The sequence below is a fragment of the Stegostoma tigrinum genome, chromosome 12, assembly GCF_030684315.1.
Source record: "Stegostoma tigrinum isolate sSteTig4 chromosome 12, sSteTig4.hap1, whole genome shotgun sequence".
In the NCBI taxonomy this organism is placed as follows: domain Eukaryota; kingdom Metazoa; phylum Chordata; class Chondrichthyes; order Orectolobiformes; family Stegostomatidae; genus Stegostoma; species Stegostoma tigrinum.
This window is the reverse complement of record NC_081365.1, coordinates 20,935,594-20,954,877: the sequence shown is the minus strand read 5'-3', so window position 1 is coordinate 20,954,877 and position 19,284 is coordinate 20,935,594. Positions and strand designations below refer to the sequence as shown.

The 19,284-nt window shown below is 42.8% G+C and overlaps 2 protein-coding genes across 8 annotated transcripts in view; one reads left to right on the top strand and one right to left on the bottom strand.

Annotated features, from left to right (window-relative positions):
• The window catches only part of itsn1 (intersectin 1 (SH3 domain protein)), a 217,143-nt gene extending 212,394 nt beyond the window's left edge, over positions 1-4,749 (bottom strand). For 4 of the 5 annotated variants that reach the window (XM_059650194.1, XM_059650193.1, XM_059650197.1 and 1 more), the window contains exon 1: positions 4,506-4,749. The gene's annotated coding sequence lies outside the window, so the exon portion shown is untranslated. Of the gene's footprint in view, positions 1-4,318; positions 4,396-4,505 lie in introns of those variants that run through there. The other variant, XM_059650195.1, reaches the window with a different exon arrangement.
• Positions 4,750-5,021: 272 nt separating this feature from the next.
• The window catches only part of cryzl1 (crystallin, zeta (quinone reductase)-like 1), an 83,671-nt gene continuing 69,408 nt past the window's right edge, over positions 5,022-19,284 (top strand). For 2 of the 3 annotated variants that reach the window (XM_059650192.1, XM_059650189.1), the window contains exons 1-2: positions 5,022-5,127; positions 17,479-17,550. In XM_059650192.1, the coding sequence (XP_059506175.1) occupies positions 17,485-17,550 (66 nt within the window). In that variant the 5' untranslated portion in view covers positions 5,022-5,127; positions 17,479-17,484. Of the gene's footprint in view, positions 5,128-16,118; positions 16,241-17,478; positions 17,551-19,284 lie in introns of all 3 variants that reach the window. The other variant, XM_059650190.1, reaches the window with a different exon arrangement.

Below are 19,284 nucleotides of genomic sequence, written 5' to 3'. Positions count from 1 at the left end.
CATTGTCTCATTCCATGACAGGACCTGGAGTTGTGGGGGTTGGAAATGAGCAGGAAGAAAGTACTCATGCTCTGAACTTTTTGAAGTCAATGTTAAATCCTGAACGCTTACGTTTCTGTTTTGTTTCAGAACTCCAGCATCCACAGCTCTGTTTCATTTCTTACAATATGCAACACAAAAACAGTCCATTTGGCCCAAAAGCTCATGCGCCACTTAAGCCTCTTCCCATTATTTCTCACCTAAATCTACTGTTGTAACAATTGTTTAATTAATTCATGCAATGTGAACTTCACTAACTGGGTCAGCATTTATTGCCCAGCTAAAGTTGCCCCAGGTGACAGTGTGCTGCCTTCTTGAACTGTTTGGTGCACAGGGCTCTTGCAGAGGTGTTTCAGGTTTATGACCCAGCAATACCACAAATGCTTGGCTAGTTTCTTCTTCAATCAATCTATACAATTTGCTTCAACCACTCACTGTGAGAGCTCATGTGAATGGGTTCATTATGCTCTTCTTCACCAAGGGAAGTATACTCTTGGCATGCCTGGTGTCAAAACATGGGTTAAAGATCTCTATTTGGTCAATCCTCAACCTTCTTTTGTCAGGAGAAAAAGAGACACTGTCTGTCAATCCTTTTCTGTTAGTTACATATTTTTGATATCATCCTTGTAAATCCTCTCTGCACTTGTTCTGGTGCCTCCACATCCTAATAACATTCATATAGGGTTCACCAATACTATACATTACACCAATTGCACTTGATTCTTTTGTGAACCGCTTCTAATTGTAAATGCCTTCAACTTCTAACATGATTTCTGTGTACAGCAACAATCATGATTAACAAACTACAAAAAGAGATGTTGCTCAAAAAAGCTCAGAGATAGTAAGAACTGCCAATGCTGGAGTCAGAGATAACATTGTAGAGCTGGAAGAACACAACAGGCCAGGCAGCATCAGAGTGGCAGGAAAGCTGACATTTCAGGTCGGGACCCTTCTTCAGAAAAATCTCAGCAGGTTTGGCAGCATCCGTGCAGAGGAGGCAGCATTAACATTTTGGGTCCAATGACACTTCTGCAGAACACTCTGAAGAAGGGTCACTGAGCCCGAAATCCTAATGCTGCTCTCTCCCTCCACAGATGATGCCAAACTTGCTGAGTCTTTCCGGTAACTTCTATTTTTGCTTGATTTCCAGCATCTGCAGGTCTTTGATTTTTAGTAATCACAATTAAGTGTTCCCTTTTTGCCACACATTATTTATTTCTATAAAGGAATACTGAAGTCTCTCTTTTCAGGAGTTATGAAGTTGGGTCTCTTTACCCATCACTTCTGTCCAAAATTTTAACTGGCTTTTACTTCTCACGATAACCTCACTTGTCAGTATTGCAAAAATAGTCAGCATCAACTATTAAGGAGTTAAGAGCAAACTTTTGGCAATTTGCAAAACTATTGAGCTCTGTAAAACTGTAAAGGCATTCTCAAAGAATGAGTTTTTACAAATGTATACTCCTGCTTGGTTACACAATTTGAGTTCAATCCAGGCACTCCAAAGTCCAGAAAAGGTACCAGATCTGGTATTTTCTCGAGTCTTATGATTTACCTTTGTGCTAAAAGAATTGTGTAGCAATCTCCAATAAACCCTTGTTTAGCATAATTAGATTACAGAGGAAAGATCAATAAATGATTAAGAGTAAAATTTGAACATTCTGCAGTTTATTCCATTCTGCTTCTAGTTGTGCAAATGAAGGCTACAAAACGATGTGTGAAGCAAGGTTAGTAAAATCATTGTGGTGCTTAAGCATTGCAAGTAGTAGGATGGAACTTCGCATTTAACTGAAATGTTTTCAGTTGGCTTTCGGACTTGCAATTTAAAATTGTACTTAGTTCATACGCAAAGATTTGGATTAAATCATAGGATCCCTATAGTGTGGAAGCAGGCCATCCACACGGACCCACCTTTATCCGACCCCTATAACCTATTTCACATGGCTAATCCACCTAACCTGCACATCCCCGCACACAAAAGGCAATTCAGCACAGTCAATCACGTAACCTGCGTGTCTTTGGACTGTGGAAGGAAACCGGTGCAGTCAGAGAGAAATGTGCAAACTCCACACAGACAGTTGCCTGAGACAGTACTTGAACCCAGGTCCCTGGCTCTGAGAGGCAGCGGTGTTAACCTGTGCCACCGTGCAGCCCAAAACTGATTTGATTATCTTCCTGATGTTTACAAAATCAATGCGAGTAAGTGCCAAGAGCTGGAAGACAATGTGGGAAAGTGCAAGCTCTCACAATTTGGTCGGAACAATAGAGGCGTAGACGGATTTGTGTGTGGGGAAATGCTTCAGAAATTTGAAACACAAACGGGTGTGAATTCTACTTCAGGATTCTCTGAAGATTAATACGCAGGTTCACTTGGCAGTTAGAAAGACAAACACAATGTTAGTATTAATTTTAAGACGGCGAGAAAACAAGAGCAGAGGGGTGTTGCTGAGGTTACAGATGGCTCTGGTCAGACCACTTTTGGAATAGTGAACAGCTTTGGGCCCTGTTTGGAAGGTTGGATATGCTGGCCTTGGAGAGGATCCAGAGTTGGTTTACAAAATGATCCCCGTGATGAAGAACTTGTCAATATGAAGAGCAGTTGAGGACCGTGGAGTTTATATAAATGAGGTGGGATCTCATTGAAACTTACAGAATATTGAGACACCCGAATAGAGTGAACGTTGAGATGATGTTTCCATTAGGAGAAACTGGAGCCGAAGGGCACAGCCTCAGACTTAAGGGACGATCCTTTAGAACTGTGATGAGGAGGAAATTCTTCAAAACAGAGACTGGTGAATCTGCGGAATACATTGCTGCAGAAGGCTGTGGTGGCCAAGTCATTTTAAGTCTATTTAAGGCAGGGATAGATAGGTTCTTGATCAGAAAGGGGATCAAAGGTATGGGGAGAAAGCAGGAGAATGGGCAAGAGAAACACATCAGCCATGATCAAATGGTGGAACAGATTCAGCGGGCCACATGGCCTAATTCTGTTGTTATACTTACGGTCTGAAAGAATTTTTCAGTATTAATACTTAAAAAAAACACAAGATTCCTAGGGAAACTTTACTTGGTTCACACAACACTTGAAAATCTCACTTAAAAACATAATTGTAAAATAATGTTTTGTGCACTCTACATTAATTTTATTTGAACTATTAGAAACAAGTATCTTTGTGTTAAAACTCAGAACACTGTATGTCAAAGTTTAGATTTCATAACCTTTTTACCAACATGATAAAGCTTTTCTTTTGCAATTTACTGAATATAACTACATGCAAATAAGCATGCACACAATGTTATCACATGCAAAATAATCTGATTACAGATCTATTCGAAATCATTGCATCAAAATCTTCCAATTTCATTACCACTCAGTCAAAATATTACTATAGAATAAATCATACTGTACAGTTGATTATTTGCTAAGACTTGCCAGGTTACATTGTCAGTTGCATCACCATGATTAATGACCACTGTTCTACATTCTACAAAAATCTCAAGGTGGTTGGCTATTTTGCTGAAAATTCATAATTTATAATCTATTCGATACAACGTTAAAATTTCAGATTCCACTGAAAACAAACAACATCTTCAAAATGACAATCACTACCAAATTTCAACAAACAGCTAGCTTTGCTAACGTTTAGATTGTGTTTCATTAACAGAGAGGATCAGGCTGTTTTAGACCATATGAAAGATTTTTTTTAAGTATTGGAATGGCCGCGAACCGACCGCGAATTTAGAAACCATCCAAACCTTTAATGCTCTTGTTTCATTCGTTTATTCCCTCATCTTCAAATAGCATAAATCAAACAGTAGGCTTGGATTTTTCGTAGTCTGATTTAAATGTGGCTCCATATGTTTCATTAAAACGGCAGAAATATCTACAATACTTCGGGGTTTCAAGCCCTACTCTTCACAATTTCACAAAATAAACGTCCTGTAGCAAATAATACACTTGATATCAAGGATCGGTAATGTGGTAGAAAACGAATACGACCCTCCTTTCTTGTAATGATCCAAAAACACTTGTATCAGATTACACTTATTATTCCCATCTCCCTGTGACCAATCCGCCCTGCAACAGAGGAGCTAGAAAGGGGAAAGGGAGGCAAAGGGAATAAAATAATCTTCACCCCCATTACTCTTAATCAATGCATGGTCCAAACGAAAAGCCAGGTAATTAACGAAAAAAAAATTCACTTCGACTACAACATGCAGCAAATAAGCTCATCAAACTCTCCGCACCTCCCTCCACGGTAACTGACTTTCCTCTTACTTTTAAGGTCTGCCAGCAAAGCGTCTGTTTCAAAAGGCAGATTGCTCAAGGCTGAGCAGCGGTGAGTTACCACAGTGTGTATTAAAGGGAGACATGCCTGCAGCAAGCAGTGCCTGAAATAACAGGAGGCAGTCATCCTTTGGCTGTAGGGAGAGCCATTGCAGGAGCTACAAACCGTGCAGCTTACCTCATCTCGGAAAGCGCCGGCGGAGGGTCGCTCCCCAGCGGCGGCTCCACGGCCTTCACCACCCCCCAAGAGTAGAGATATCCTTTCGATCTGCCGGCTACTGGGTGTGGGTGAGACAAGGAGCCGCCTCTCTCTCTCTTGCGTCTACGTCTGTCTCTCCGCCCGTTGCCTAGTGTCTGAAACTAACGCACTCACTCTTTCTCCTTTCTCTCTCTCCCCGCCCCCCCAAGCCGTACGTTACCCAACGCGCCCGCGCAGCCAAACGGAAACGACTCACCGCAAACTCGTTGACTGACAGGAATAGCGTCCTATCGAAGAACGCGGCGCCGTCCATCCCTGGGTGATCCAATCGGCAAGCGTCCTGTGAAGCTGCTCCTCCCCCTGGAAAATCCGCCTTGCTTGCCCCTCGACCTAACTCGTTGCTTTCCGCAGCGTGGCGGCCCATTTGAGTGACAGCCGTTGTGACCATAGAGAGCGCGCATGTTCATGTCGCCCTGCCGGAAGCAACGAACAGGGTGTGAGCAGGTGGGCGGTGCTTGCTGTTGATGTGTCATCGGGTTAGGTTGACTCCGTGCCCGTGACGACGCTTTGGCTGTGATGGGCGCTTAAGTTATAATTGAAGGTAGACATTTAACTTCACCTGTCACCGCTGCTCCTTTCTCGGTTTTATAAAAGCTCACTACTCCAACCGTATTGAAGCAATTATTAGTGCTATTTTTAAAGCATATGTTTTAAAAGATTAAATAGAGTGGATGGAGTAAGGACCATAGTAGTAAGTATTGTATTTCCCTATCCTGTTTCTATTTGTACACAAAGTATTTAGGTCATTTCTGAAAAAGGGTCCCGATCCGAAACGTCAACTTTCCTTCTCCTCTGATGCTACCTGACCTGTCCCTCCAGCTCCACACTGTTGTCTTGGTCGTAGAATATCCGCAGTGTGGAGACAGGCCATTCGGCCCAACAAGTCCACACCGATTCTCCAAAGAACATCCACCCCATCCCTGTAATCCTGCCTTTCCCATGCCTAATCCGCCTGCTTAATTTACATATCTCTGGACACTATGGTCAATTCAGCATAGCTAATCTACCTAATTTGCACATCTGTGGGAGGAAACGCACGCTGACAGGGGGAGAACTCAACACAGTCGCCCGAGGGTGGAATGGAACTCTCGACCTGGAGCTGTGAAGTAGCAATACTAACGACTGAGCGACCAGCCGCCATGTCGTTTGTTTCAAATTATCAATGCAAAATGTTGTATTCCAAGAACGTTTTTGTTGTATACAATTGCCCATGAAACAATAATTAGTATTCTCAACGTTTCTTGAGACTTTTTTTTTGTACCTGGCCTTTAGTTTCAAGATAAATGTTGTAGCATCATGTAAGTTTTGTTATTTAGCCTGACAATCTAATGTGTAGGTTCTGCATGGCTAAACAAAAAACCTCAAAAAGGCAAATGTTTTTATTTTTCAAACTGCTTGTATTAATTGTTTACTTTCTACAGATAGTGATGAAGGCAAATCCCCATGTTTTCCCCAAATGATGTGATTTATAAGGGTGTCACATTGTTTTATTTTGTCCTGGTGAGACTCTTCAGAGTAATTTGTTCACTTATCATCACATTCGAAACATTATATACGTTAGCAGAGGACTGTGAGGTTGATTCATGAACTTATATGTCTCAGTTATAATGAAAGATTGTTTACCTTGTACATTTCTGAGAAACAGAATGAGAGTGGAATAATAAAGTCCTGGAGAAATATATCAGGTCTGGCAGCATGTTGACTTGATGGTAGGCCACAGAGCATGGCGGTGAGGGGTTGACTTTTGGACTAGAGGCCTGTGACCAGCAGTGCTCCTCCAGGGGTCAGTGCTGGGTTCACTTTTGTTTGTTATTTATACAAATAATTTGGATGAATATTTAGGAGGCATGGTTAGTGAGTTTGAGATGACACCAAAGTTGGTGGTATAGTCGACTGAAGAAGGTTATCTGAAATTACAAAAGCATCTCCGTCAATTGGGCCAATGGGCTGAGGAGTGGCAAATGGAGTTTAATTTGGATAAATGTGAGGTGTTGCATTTCAGTAAGATGAACAAGGGCCCTGGGTTCTGTTTTAGAACATGATTGACCTAGGGGTTCAGGTACATAATTCTTTGAAATTTGCATCATAGGCAGACAAGATAGTTAAGGCATTTAGCAAGCTTGCCTTCATTGCTCAGACCATTGATTATAGGCGTTGGGACATCATGTTGAGGCTGTTGGTGAGGCCACTTTTGGAGGACTGTGTACACTTGTGGTTGGCATGCAATAGGATGGATATTATTAAAGTGGAGAGGGCTCAGAAAAGATTTACCAGGATGTTGTTGGGACTGGAGGCTTTGAGTTACAGGGAAGGCTCGATAGGCTGGGAACTTTTTCCCTGAAGCGTAGGAGGTTGATAGAGGTTTATAAAATCATGAGGGGCTTAGATAAGGTGAATAGCAATGATCTTTCCCCTAGGGTCAGGCAGTTCAAAACTAGGGGGCATATTTTTAAGATGAGAGGAGAAAGATTTAAAAGCGACCTGACGGACAACTTCTCTGCACAGCTGGTGGTTTGTATGTTGAATAAACTGCCAGAGGAAGTGGTAGATGCAGGTAGAGTTAGAATGTTTTAAAAGACATTTGGGGACACACATGAATAAGAAAAGTTTAGAGAGATATGGGCCAAATGCAGGCAAGTGGGTCTAGTTTAAATTTGGAAACTTGGTCGCACAGACAAATTAAAACAAAGGGCCTGTTTTCATGCTGTATTATTCTGTGCAAGCTAAGTGGATTGGCCGTGCTGAATTACCCATAGTGTTCATGGATATGTCGGTTAGGCGCATTAACCATGGGAAATGTAGGGTTACAGCGTAGGGGGTCTGGGTCTGGGTTTGGGTGGGATGCTGTTCAGAGGATCAGTGTGGACTTGTTGGGCCGATTTGCCTGTTTCCACACTGGAAAGATTCTATGACTCTGTATCTGGAAGCAGAAACAGTTAATATTTTGAGTATGATAAAACTTGTCAGAATGGGAGTGGACTTTGACATTGGTGTTCAAGGCCGTCACAGTTAAAGAGAATTTAGATTCCGGGAAATGATTTTGGTAGTTACAGATTTAAGTAGCAGGAATACAACAGGATCTGAAAAGAAACTCTGAAATTTACTCAACTTTGAGTTGGGTGAAACAGAATATTGGTGAAGTTAGTAGAACAGAAAGAAGAAATTGTATTTCTTCAGCAATCAATCCAGTATCTCAGAAGTGCCGTACTAATAAATATTTTTATTCAACTGTTCGGGCATGTTGGAACACATGCCATGCGTAGGTGGAATTTGAACCAGGACCTTCTGGTACAGAGGTCTGGATGCTACCATCACAACTCGGGAGCACTTAGTAGAGCATGATTTTGATGGACTATGGACTCAGCACATTTCTACTACACCACTCTGCTGTCGAAATGATGTTGTTAGAAACTGCGGCAGCCAATTTGTGAATGTAAATACCCATAAGATGGGCTAGTTAGCTTCGATGGCTTGAGAATGGTGCAGAGGCACACCAACATTATCCTACCATTTGAGGATATTCTTGGGGCCTGTGCATCATGATATCAAGGCATAACTTCCAACTCTCTAGCAATGAGAAAGTTGCATAGAGGGAGAGAGAGAGAGATCAGAAGCAGAAATGAAATGATGAACAGACGTAGCTTGAGAGATAGGTATTGGCCAAAACATGGGTGAAATCCAGTAGTTTGTAGTCATTCTTTTAAAAATAGTTTTGTGGCAGTTAGCTGAATTCTGTTATCAGCTGCTACTCACTCAGCTGCCCTAGCTGAAATAAGTGGATGGGTTTTTTGATAGAAATGAACTGTATTCTCTTCAATATCCACCTAAGTTTTTGGGAAACAGGCAAGAAAGTGAATTTGAGGCGAGGATTAGATAAGCCATGATCGAATAATATAGCAGATTCAAGGGACCAAATGGACCCCTCCTGCTGCTATTACTTCATATGTTCACAAATGTATGAAACATTTACCTATCCTTGCTTAGTTGGCTAGCTGCTTTGAATGTGATGGTTTTCCTTGTGATATCGATGTTATATTTGCCCTTTAAATTGCTGCTACGCGCAGTAAAAAAATTTGTTGTCTTTGTCGATGTACATTGACAAAGTGGCCTGTAAATGAGATTAATCTGTGCTCAGTCCTGTGACTGGACTGTAAATGTACTAGCTCTGTTCTTTATCTTGGCAGTTATCCAGAAGAAGCAACATGGAACTAAGGGTATTAATATAACTTTGAATCAGGTGGCAACCATTTAAATATCGTAGTCACAGAAAAACATGATCAAGTTGAACGGAGAGGCATATAATTCCATGAAGATGGACAAATCAGAAAATTGGCCTGAATGTAAAAACCAGCAACAAGTGACTTAAAAGAACTAAAGAGAGAATGTAGAATATGAAAGATTACCTGGAAATAAAAACAAATAGGAAAGTGTCTATTCAAATATTTAAACAGTAAAAGACGACTAAAGTTAAAATTTGGCTTCAGATCAGTCTGGAGTATGGCTTGGGTGGGGACTTGCAGATGGTGAATTTCCGATGCACCAGTTGCCCCCGAGCTTTTGGGTGGCCAATGTCACCGGTCCAAAACAAATGCACCTTGTGGATTGTACATACTGCTGCCATTGTGCATCAGTGGTGAAGGAAGTGAATGTGGAAGTGATGTAATTCAAGCAGGTGCTTTGTTCTGATTGGTTTCGAGCTTCGTAAGTGGTGTTGGTGCTATGACCATCCAGCCAAGTGGATTGATCATAGTCTTGACTTGGGCCTTGTAGTTGGTGGAAAGGTAATGGGGAGACAGGAGGTGACAGAATAAGGTAGGGTTGGAGGTTAGATCGATCTTTGGACGAGAGTAAAAGTTCAGCACAACATCGTGGTCCAAAGGGCCTGTACTGTGCTGTACTGTTCTATGTTCTAATATCTCATTTCAGAGGTGATTTCTCAGACTGACTGTATTACACTACAGTAGAGTGTCAGGCTTGATTTTTACACTCGAGGCTTACAGCAAGGTTTGAACCCACAATCTTCTGACTCACATGAGAGCGCTACCAACTTGTCCTTCTCCGTGATGGAGCTCACTGGCTGACAGAGCAACATATCATTTCTGGTCAGTGATCTTTCATCATTAACTTGAGGCATCGACTGCCTTTCTCTGCAAATGCTGCCTCTGCTGCTGAAAACAACGAGCATCTCTTCTCTTTCAAGATTTGCAGTATCAGCGGCATTTTGCTTGTCTGATGAATCTTTGTTTGTTAATTTCTGATTACGGAATACCCACCTGTTGCTGTGCCATTTAAACCAGGTTTCTATTCCACACCATTATAAGCTCATTGTCTAGCTCACGTGACAATTAACAAAGCTAAAGTTCCTGCTGTGTGACGAGCAGTTTTTCCTATAGGATTCATGCACAAGCAATAAAGTTAACTGTCCCAACAAATTACAGCTAGAAAACAACGAACTGGGAACTGAAACATAAAGTCCTTTGTGCTAAGTAGAAATGGCTTGATTTAACATTTAGGTTTCTGTTCCAAGGAAGAAATTGGTACCCTGTGTTTTCTCTTTTCAGAAGCTAACTAGCCTGTTATATATTTCTAGAATGTTCCGTGTTCTTTTTGTTTAGTATTTCTAGTTATGTAGCTGTTGTTATTATTACCATCAACATTAATTTGTTGATAGGCATTCCTTGCCTGTGCATGCTAGAATAAGTGAATTCATTTACCCTGTATATGCTGTACTGTACAAGTAACTAAAAAGTTGCAAAGTAGCATCATTGGTTTTAAACCATAATAGACTCCAGAAAACTCTGCATCCAAATGTTACGGGCTAATAAAACAAAACTGGAAGTGCTCCTGGAGAGGTCAAAACCTTGTGAAAATTGAGTGTCCTCAAAAGTGATATTTAAAAATAAATAATTACAGTTTTACATCAGATCCAGCTGTACTACTTCTATTGATCCTGTAAAAATTGAAATCAATGTGGGCATTGTTGCTCCTGTGCTGGAAGTCACCAGGCACATGGATAATACTGTACTCCTGGAACTATTTTTGGTTCCCCATTGCTTTGTTGTGTTTTTTTTGGGGGGGGGTGGGGGAGTGTTTGGTCTAAAGCTGAACAATATTTGTGCCTCCTCAATGATTCCACTATTCTTTTACGACCTTCAGCTCAAAATGTGCATTACATTGGGGTGCAGTTGCACAGAAAATTTCATCTTTCTGATGTATCACCACCCTGACAGACCATTATTTATGTGTGAGCTTACATGGCAAGTTGATAGCCAGTCATGTCAGGTGCACCTTGCAGTTTAGCAACCATGAAGCGAATGCTGACTCATTTATATTGCCTGTCCAGTCCCGGCTGAGATTGGTTACCTTGGCACGTGTTGACATTTTTTTAAGGGTTTGTGCACGTAAATTTCTCCACAGTTAAAAATCCCAAATGGCAACGGATTTGCGACCCCACACCCCGCAACACCACCCACTCCACAAGGATATGTGAATTCTCCTCCACCTCCACCACCCCCAACCCTCAAGGTGTCCTGGGACCATACCCTCAGATGCCTGAGCTTCCGAGGCTGTTTAAAAGTATGCATCTGCCATCTTTGTCACAGCAGGGTCAGTCCATTGCAGTGAAAATCTGGGCCTTTTGGTTGGCTGAGCTTACTTATCGTGGCAGTCGGTTGCAGGAATACTTTCACTATCATTTAACTTGACGAAGGAAAGTAACCAGCATATTGCAAGGGGAATTGAATTCTTGTTGTAGTTGTTCAGGGCTTTGATGGGACCACATTTGGAATACTGTGCAAAGTTTTGATTTTCTACAATCAAAGAAACTTGTACTGTCTTTGGAGATGGCACAGTGAATGCTGACTGTATTGTTTGTCCGATAGTAGTGGGAACTGGAGATGCTCGAGAATCTGAAAAAACAAGGTGGAGAGCTGGATGAACACAGCAGGCCAAGCAGCATCAGAGGAGCAGGAAAGCTGCTGTTTCGGGCCGAGACCCTCCCTCAGAAATGGGGGAAGGGGAGGGGAAGGGGGTTCTGAAATAAATGGGGAGACGAGGGAGGAGGATACAAGATGGATAAAGGAGAAGATAGGTGGACAGAAGACAGACATGTCAAAGAGGCGGGGATGGAACCAGTGAAGGTGAATGTAGGTGGGGAGTTAAGGAGGGGATAGGTCAGTCCAGGGAGGATAGACAGGTCAAGGGGGTGGGGAAATGAGGCGAGAAGGTAGGAGATGAGGATGGGTCTTGAGGTAGGAGGAGGGGATAGGTGGAGGAAGGACAGGTGAGGGAGGTGGCGACAAATGTGCTGGTTTGGGATGCGGGAAGGGTAGGGGAGATTTTGAAGCTTGTGAAGTCCACGTTGATACCATTGGGCTGCAGGGTTCCCAAGCAGAATATGAGGTGCTGTTCTTGCAACTTTCGGGTAGCATCGTTGTGACACTGCAGGAGGATCAGGATGGACATGTCATCTAAAGAATGAGAGGGCGAGTTGAAATGGGTCGCAACTGGGAGGTGCAATTGTTTAGTGCGAACCAAGCATGGTTATTGCGCAGTGTGGTCCCCAAGCCTCCGATTGGTTTCCCCGATGTAGAGGAGGCCACAACAGGAACAGCTGATACAGTATACCACAGGAGCAGATGTGCAGTCACTGCACCAACTGCTGACGTCACTCTGCCCACCACCTCCATGGCCAACAGCTTCAAAGGAGACTGTAGCACCCAGTCCTGCTGAGTCTTCACTATGCTGACCCACCCGACCACCACCTTAGTGAGGACAAACGGTTAGCCCTCCATAAAGGGCTCACCTTTGTCCCACTCGACCCACACATCAACAAATATCACTCAGGCTTGGATGTTGATCAGTTTTTCCGTCGCCTCCACGCCTACTTCTTTAATCACGAGCCTAAACCGCTCTCCTGACCCCTTCTCCCGCCTCCAACACACTCCCTCCAACTGGACACCACCCCAAGGCCTCCTACCCTCCCTTGACCTCTTCATCTTCAACTGCCGTCGAGACATCAATTGCCTCAACCTCTATATCCCTCCCACCCTGTTGCCCACAGAACGTGCAGCCCTCTGTTCCCCCCGCTCCAATCCCAACCTCACCACAAAACCCGCGGATAAGGGAGGCGCAGTTGTAGCATGGAATACAGACCTGTACGTTGCTGAGGCCAGGTGCTAACTCTCCGACACCACCTCCTACCATCCCCTTGATCATGACACCGTCCCCTTGATCATGACCCCACCCCCGACCACCAAACCATCATCTCCTAAACCATCCACAACCTCAGGTGACCTCCCACCCACAGCCTCCAACCTCATGGTTTCACAACCCCACACCGCCCTCCTTCTGTATCCTTCCCAAAATCCACAAACCTGACTGCCCTGGTCAACCCGTTGTTGCCGTCTGCTCCTGCCCCACCTAACTCATCTCTGCCTATGTGGACTCTATTTTCTCCCCCTTGGTCCAGGAACTCCTTACGTTTGCCTGTGATACCCACCCATGCCCTCCATCTCCTCCAAAACTTCCAATTCCCTGGTCCCCAGCACCTCATTTTCACCGTGGACGTCCAGTCCCTACACACCTGTGCTCCCCATGCAGATGGCCGAAAGGCCCTCCGCTTCATCCAGGCCCGACCAGTCCCCTTCCACCGACACCTTCATCTGCCTAGCCGAACTCATCCTCATCCTCATCAAGTTCTCTTTCAATTCCTCCCACTTCCGACAGACAAAGGGGGCAGCCATGGGTACCCACATGTGCCCAAGCTATGCTTGCCTCTTTGTAGGTTATGTAGAACCGTCCCTCTTCCGAAGCTATGCTGCCCCTAAACCCCACCCCTTCCTCCATTACATTGATGACTTTATGGGCGCCGCCTCGTGCTCCCACGAGGAGATCGAACAGTTCATCCACTTCACCATCACCTTCCACCCCAACCTTAAGTTCACCTGGACCATCTCTGATACCTCTGTCTCCTTCCTGGACCTCTCTGTTACCGTCTCTGGTATCCATTTGAAGCCCACTGACTCCCTCAGCTACCTGGAATACACCTCCTCCACCCACCTTCCTGCAAAAATGCTATCCCCTGTTCCAATTCCTTCACCTCTGCCACATCTGCTTCCAGGATGAGGCATTCCATATCAGATGTGCTCAGTTTTCAAGGACCGCACGTCCCTTGTATCTCCCACATTCCCCGCAACTCATCCCTCACACCCCCTCAACAATCAAAGTAGGATCCTCCTCGTCCTCACATACCACCCCCATCAACCTCCGGATCCAACGCGTCATCCTCCGACAGTTCCGCCATCTGCAATCTGACCCCACCACCGAAGACATTTTTCCCTCCACAACCTTGTCTGCTTTCTGGAGAGACTGCTCTCTCTGGGATTCCCTTGTTGGCTGCACACTCCCCTCCAGCCCCACCACACCTGGCACTTTTCCTTGCAACAGCAGAAAGTGCTACACCTCTGCCTTCATCTCCATCCCAGGCCCCAAGAAGACTTTCCACTAAACAGATGTTCACCTACACATCTGCTAATGTGGTAAACTGTATCTGCTCTTCGCATTTTGGCCTCCTCTACATCGGGGAAACCAAGCGGAGGCTTGGGGACTGCTTTGCAGAACACCTACACTCAATTCACCTTAAACAACTGCACCTCCCAGTTGCGAATGATTTCAACTCCCTAACTCCCCACTAAAGATAGTGGAATCGAGGGTTATGGGGATAAGGCAGGAACAGGATACTGATGGTGGATGATCAGCCATGATCATAATGAACTGTGGTGCTGGCTCAAAGGGCTGAATAGCCTACTCCTGCACCTATTGTCCATTAACTCCCTCTCCCATTCCTCAGACGACATGTTCATCCTGGGCCTCCTGCAGTGCCATAATGATGCCACCTGAAGGTTGCAGGAACAGCAGCTCATATTCCACTTGGGAACGCTACAGCCCAATGGTATCAATGTGGACTTACAAGCCTCAAAATCTCCCCTTCCCCTACCGCATCCCAAAACCAGTCCAGGATTCTATCATTTAGGACTGCCATGAGAAATTAGTTCATGCACTGAATTGTGAATCTTTGGAATGCTCTGTACCAGAAGGCTGAGAATGCATCATCCTTAATATGTCTCAAATTGGATAGCCAGAATGCTGAACTTCCAGGGAACTGAGGGATGTTGGGAATGGGCAGGGAAGTGAAGTAGAGTCGAAGTCTAAGATCAATCATAATTGTATTGAATGACAAGGAAGATCACTGAATCGTATGGTCTTCTGCTCCTATTTCTTGTGCACTTTTTAAGTCTTTTGTAAATTTGTACCTCTTTCTGGAAGTGTGTGTGTATGTGGGGTCATGGTCTTGTGTTCCGCTCTGATCAAAACTGGCACTATCTTGAATTCCATGTGAAGTGGAATGCAAGAGAATCCAATGTCCTACTGTCTTGTACACTGCCCCTTTTATATTTGGCAAACTGATGCTAGAGGAAATATCATTCAGGTTGCAATGATCTCCACTTGGTACAGCCATTCTTCCTAGCTCTTTTGAGCAATAAACACATATAATTCAGAAGGATGACCATCTTAATCATGTCCGATTGGTCTCAATAGCAGTTAGTTAACTGGAAGATATATTTAAATCTTCCTATTAAATCTTGCTGTTCTATGGGAGCAAAATACTACTGAATCCTCACGTAATAAGGTTACTCCACAATAACTCTGGATGGGATTATTGGCTAAATGCCAGTATAGACTGGTAGTACCCGGACCCTGAAATTAAGCTGGATAAATAACAAGAAATATGAGTATATTACTGTAGAATCATTCAACATAACCTGCTAGCATGAGATAGAGTCCCTATGAAATAGGTCTTGGCACCCATGAAACTTTGTTCTGTTTTGTACATTTGATTATGTACAATTGTCTCAAACTTTCAATGTGTATTGTCTATTTATGATGACTTCAAACAGCCCTTTGTGCTGAAATATTTTGTTTTGAATTAAACTACTCGAATCATAACATTCCAGGATACAATACTTCAAACTGAACTTCAAGTAGACTATATCCCCAACTGCCATCAGAGCACAGTTGTCAACAGTTCAGTAAAAATCTGGATCTTCATCTTCTGTTTGTAATGCAGTGTTTAATTTGTTATGATCTCTAGAGAGAACAATTCTTGGAAAAAGAAATTTGAACACCCAGTAATTAACTGACAGTATTACTCCACAGGGTTTCACATTTTAAACAAAAACTTTTACCATATAAGATTTAAATAAAGCAAATACTGCTAACAACACTGATATGTAAACAATTCTTCTTTAAGCCAGAAACTCTCAGTGGGATACTGCCCATTCAACATTTATTACATCCAAGAATTACATTATACTTTGCAGTAAGACTAAGAAGCAAAATTAGAGGGAACATTGGCCATAACCTATAACTTTGGGGCCGTGAGATCTGAGGCAGCAATAAGTGCCATAGAATTTGGGGGAAAAAAAGTACAACAGTCTTGCTTCCACTCTAAAAGGCCCTTTGTTCTCTTAGTTTTCAGTGAACCATCGCGACAGTTTTCAAGCCTCAGAACATATTCACAGCAGGAAAAAGTTTGGGAAGCACTACTTTGCAGATCTTGAACATGCTTTGCCTTCTTCTGGGACCAAACTAAGGTGTCTTAGAAATTCATGCTAATTCTCCTCAAGATTTTTGCTGTGTTCCAATGAGTGAAATTTCTTTAGAGTCCTTCCACTAACATATGGGTAGGTGACTGTACCTATTTTTAAGCACATCCTGATAGTGGACATCCCATCTCCAGGATAGTAAATACACCCTCATGGTCTTCTATCCAGTGCCTCCAAAATCAGACAACAATTTTTGATTTGATGCTTCTTTTGCTTCTGGCCTGCAGTTCACAGTAGATTTCTCCCTGTGCTTCTAAAATGTGTTTTCAAGCTCCAACTGACAGTGAGACACAGACACTGCAATTATTGTCTATCCTCATTTCCCCAAGAAAAGGTGGTTTACTGTCTTCAACTGCTGCAGTCCACTTAGGGTAGGTGCACCCACAATGCTGTTGAGTAGGGATTTCCAGGATTTTGGTGTGGTGACACTGAAGGAACAAAAATATGTTTGTGATGGCTTGGAAGGGAATTTGTAGATTGTAGTGTTCCCCTATATCTTTTGACCTTGTCCTTCCAGATGGTATTTTTCAAAGGTTTGAAAATTGATGTTAAAAGAGCTTTGATAAATCTATGCAGTGTATCTCATGGGTGATGTACAGTTTTGCTACTGTGTATCATCGGAAGGAGTGAATGTTTGTAGATGTAGTGCTAGTCAAGCGAACTGCTTTGTCCTGGATGATGTCCAGCTTCTTGATTGTTGACAGAGCTGACCCATCCAGGCAAGTGGGAAGTATTCTACCGTGCTCTAGACTTGTGTCTTCTATATGAAAGGCAGGCTTTGGGGAGTCAGGAGATGAGTTACTTTGCAGTATTCCTGGCTTCTGACCTGTTGTCATCACAGTACACATTGAGCTTGGCCAGTTCAATGGTAATGCCCAAGATATTGATAGCGAGGAATTCAGTGATGGTAATGCCATTGAATTTCAAGGTTCAATGGTCAGAGTCTTTCTTGTTGGGGCCACATGAATAACTTGAACCCATTTTGAAGACAACAATCAACTATTGTCCACCAAAAAAAACTCCAAAGGGATCAACTTTTTGTTTACTTCCAACTCTAACTTTGTTAAATAAACTTATAGCCTCACCTGCGAGGGCTAGTAAACAGACCTAATAGTCTTTCATTTAAAATGTCAATCCCCAACCTGAAAATCTTATTCCTAAAACATTTTCACCCATGAAATTAGACACTATTGCAACTTTTTTATTACTTATTTTTTGTTTTCAAGCTCAAGATGAAGGGGCTGTATTGCCAGTTGGCCGAATCGAATGAAGACATAAAATTTGTGTTTCAAGACAAGGTTGGTATTCTGCTCTGAAGTTGATATTAAAAACTTATCCAGCCAAGTAGCAAACTGTTGTCCTGGTGTGATCACATAGGAGCAAAAGTAGATCATGTAGCCCCATAAATCCATTTCCCTATTCGATTTAATCAAGACTGTATTGATTATAATGTCAGATACTTGAGGCCAAAGTCTGAGAGATTTCAAACTCTCAACCACGTAGAATAGTTACATTTCTGTTCGTGATGACTCCGTGATACAAGGCATTTGAATAAACAACAGCTGTCTTCATGCTCTACTGTAATGCACAATTGTAAATGGAGGACAAAGATTGATATCATTGCTATTGATTTAATTAAAAAATGTTTCAGTTCATTAATGACATGGTGATAACTGCCAAACTAAATATTTTGCTACATGCTTGTCTTATCAGGCATAAAGATTTCAGATTTCAAGGTATTGTGCGTACATCAGTCAACTGTATTATTTATTAAAATCAGGACATAATTCAAATCTAACCATAATGAATTACGGCTCGCTTCCATTTAGTCAGTAAATACAAAGTTGTTGGTAAATGCTCTTAATGTAATAAGGCCTTCCCATATATCTCCAGCAGCACAGACAAAAATTGATTTTGGGCTGGAATGGGTGGCTGATACTTCAGTCAAAGTTTAAGGAACATCTTAAAGGTGCAGAGGAGACAAAAAGTTTGAGGAAGACAGTTTGAAGGCTGAAGGCATAGATGGCTCAAGGCACTGCTGACTTAGGCAGCTTTTTGACTGACGTGCAAGAGGCCAGGATAAGGGAAATATGGAGCTTTCACAGATTAGAGTTAAAAGAAATGTTGTGCAGCAACCAAGATGTTGCAGAACTATAAAATATGACAAGCTGCAAGTGTGTTGACGACAATAAGTTGAATGATTGGGCAATGTTTTAATTAAATTTACTTTAAATTAGGTTGACACAATCACGTGTTGTGGTTGCATCAAGAGTTGTTAGAATAGAATATTGATTTATTGTCATGCATGTTTTTACAAAAAATACAGTGAAAAGTTTTTCAATCTTCATACTACGTCACCTGTCTTAATGACGTAAGTCTTAGCTAAAGGAAAAAATGTAAAATTTAAGACAAAGTTCATCTCCGATCAGTTTCAGTCCAGGACAAATGCTGGAATACTTGGAAGCCACTGCCAAAGAAGTCTTTCATGCTGGTGCATGACCTCAGCACTGGAACAAGACCACCAATCAGACTGCCAGTATGGGACACAATGACAGCTGCACCAGGCTGAGACCATCACAGGGAGGAGACTGCTCACCAAGCTGCTGGAAAACTCCACACTAAAGACGACCTCCTTGTCACACCAGTCAGCTGGAATGGTCAGAGGCAGCTGACGAAGGAGACCTCAACATTGGTACGAGGCGTCCACACCAGGACAAGACTGCCAAACCTAGACACTGCCATGCCAATCTGAGACCACCCCTCTGGAGCATACCTTGCCGAGTCCTCATTGGGCCAAGATTGGCCTTCTGGCTAGAAGCTGCCTCCTTGTCTTTATTGCATTAGCTTGATTTAGAAATAAATTAGTCAATTGGAATACTTTGCTTGAATTAGTGTCTGTTCGTCTGGAAATCATGTTTTATAATGATAAGCAGGAACCGAATGAATGATGTAACTTAATTTAGCTCCTGCTTGCAATTACAAGTATGACGAATGTGCCTTATTCAGAAGATACTGGTGAATTTGTAAAGTTG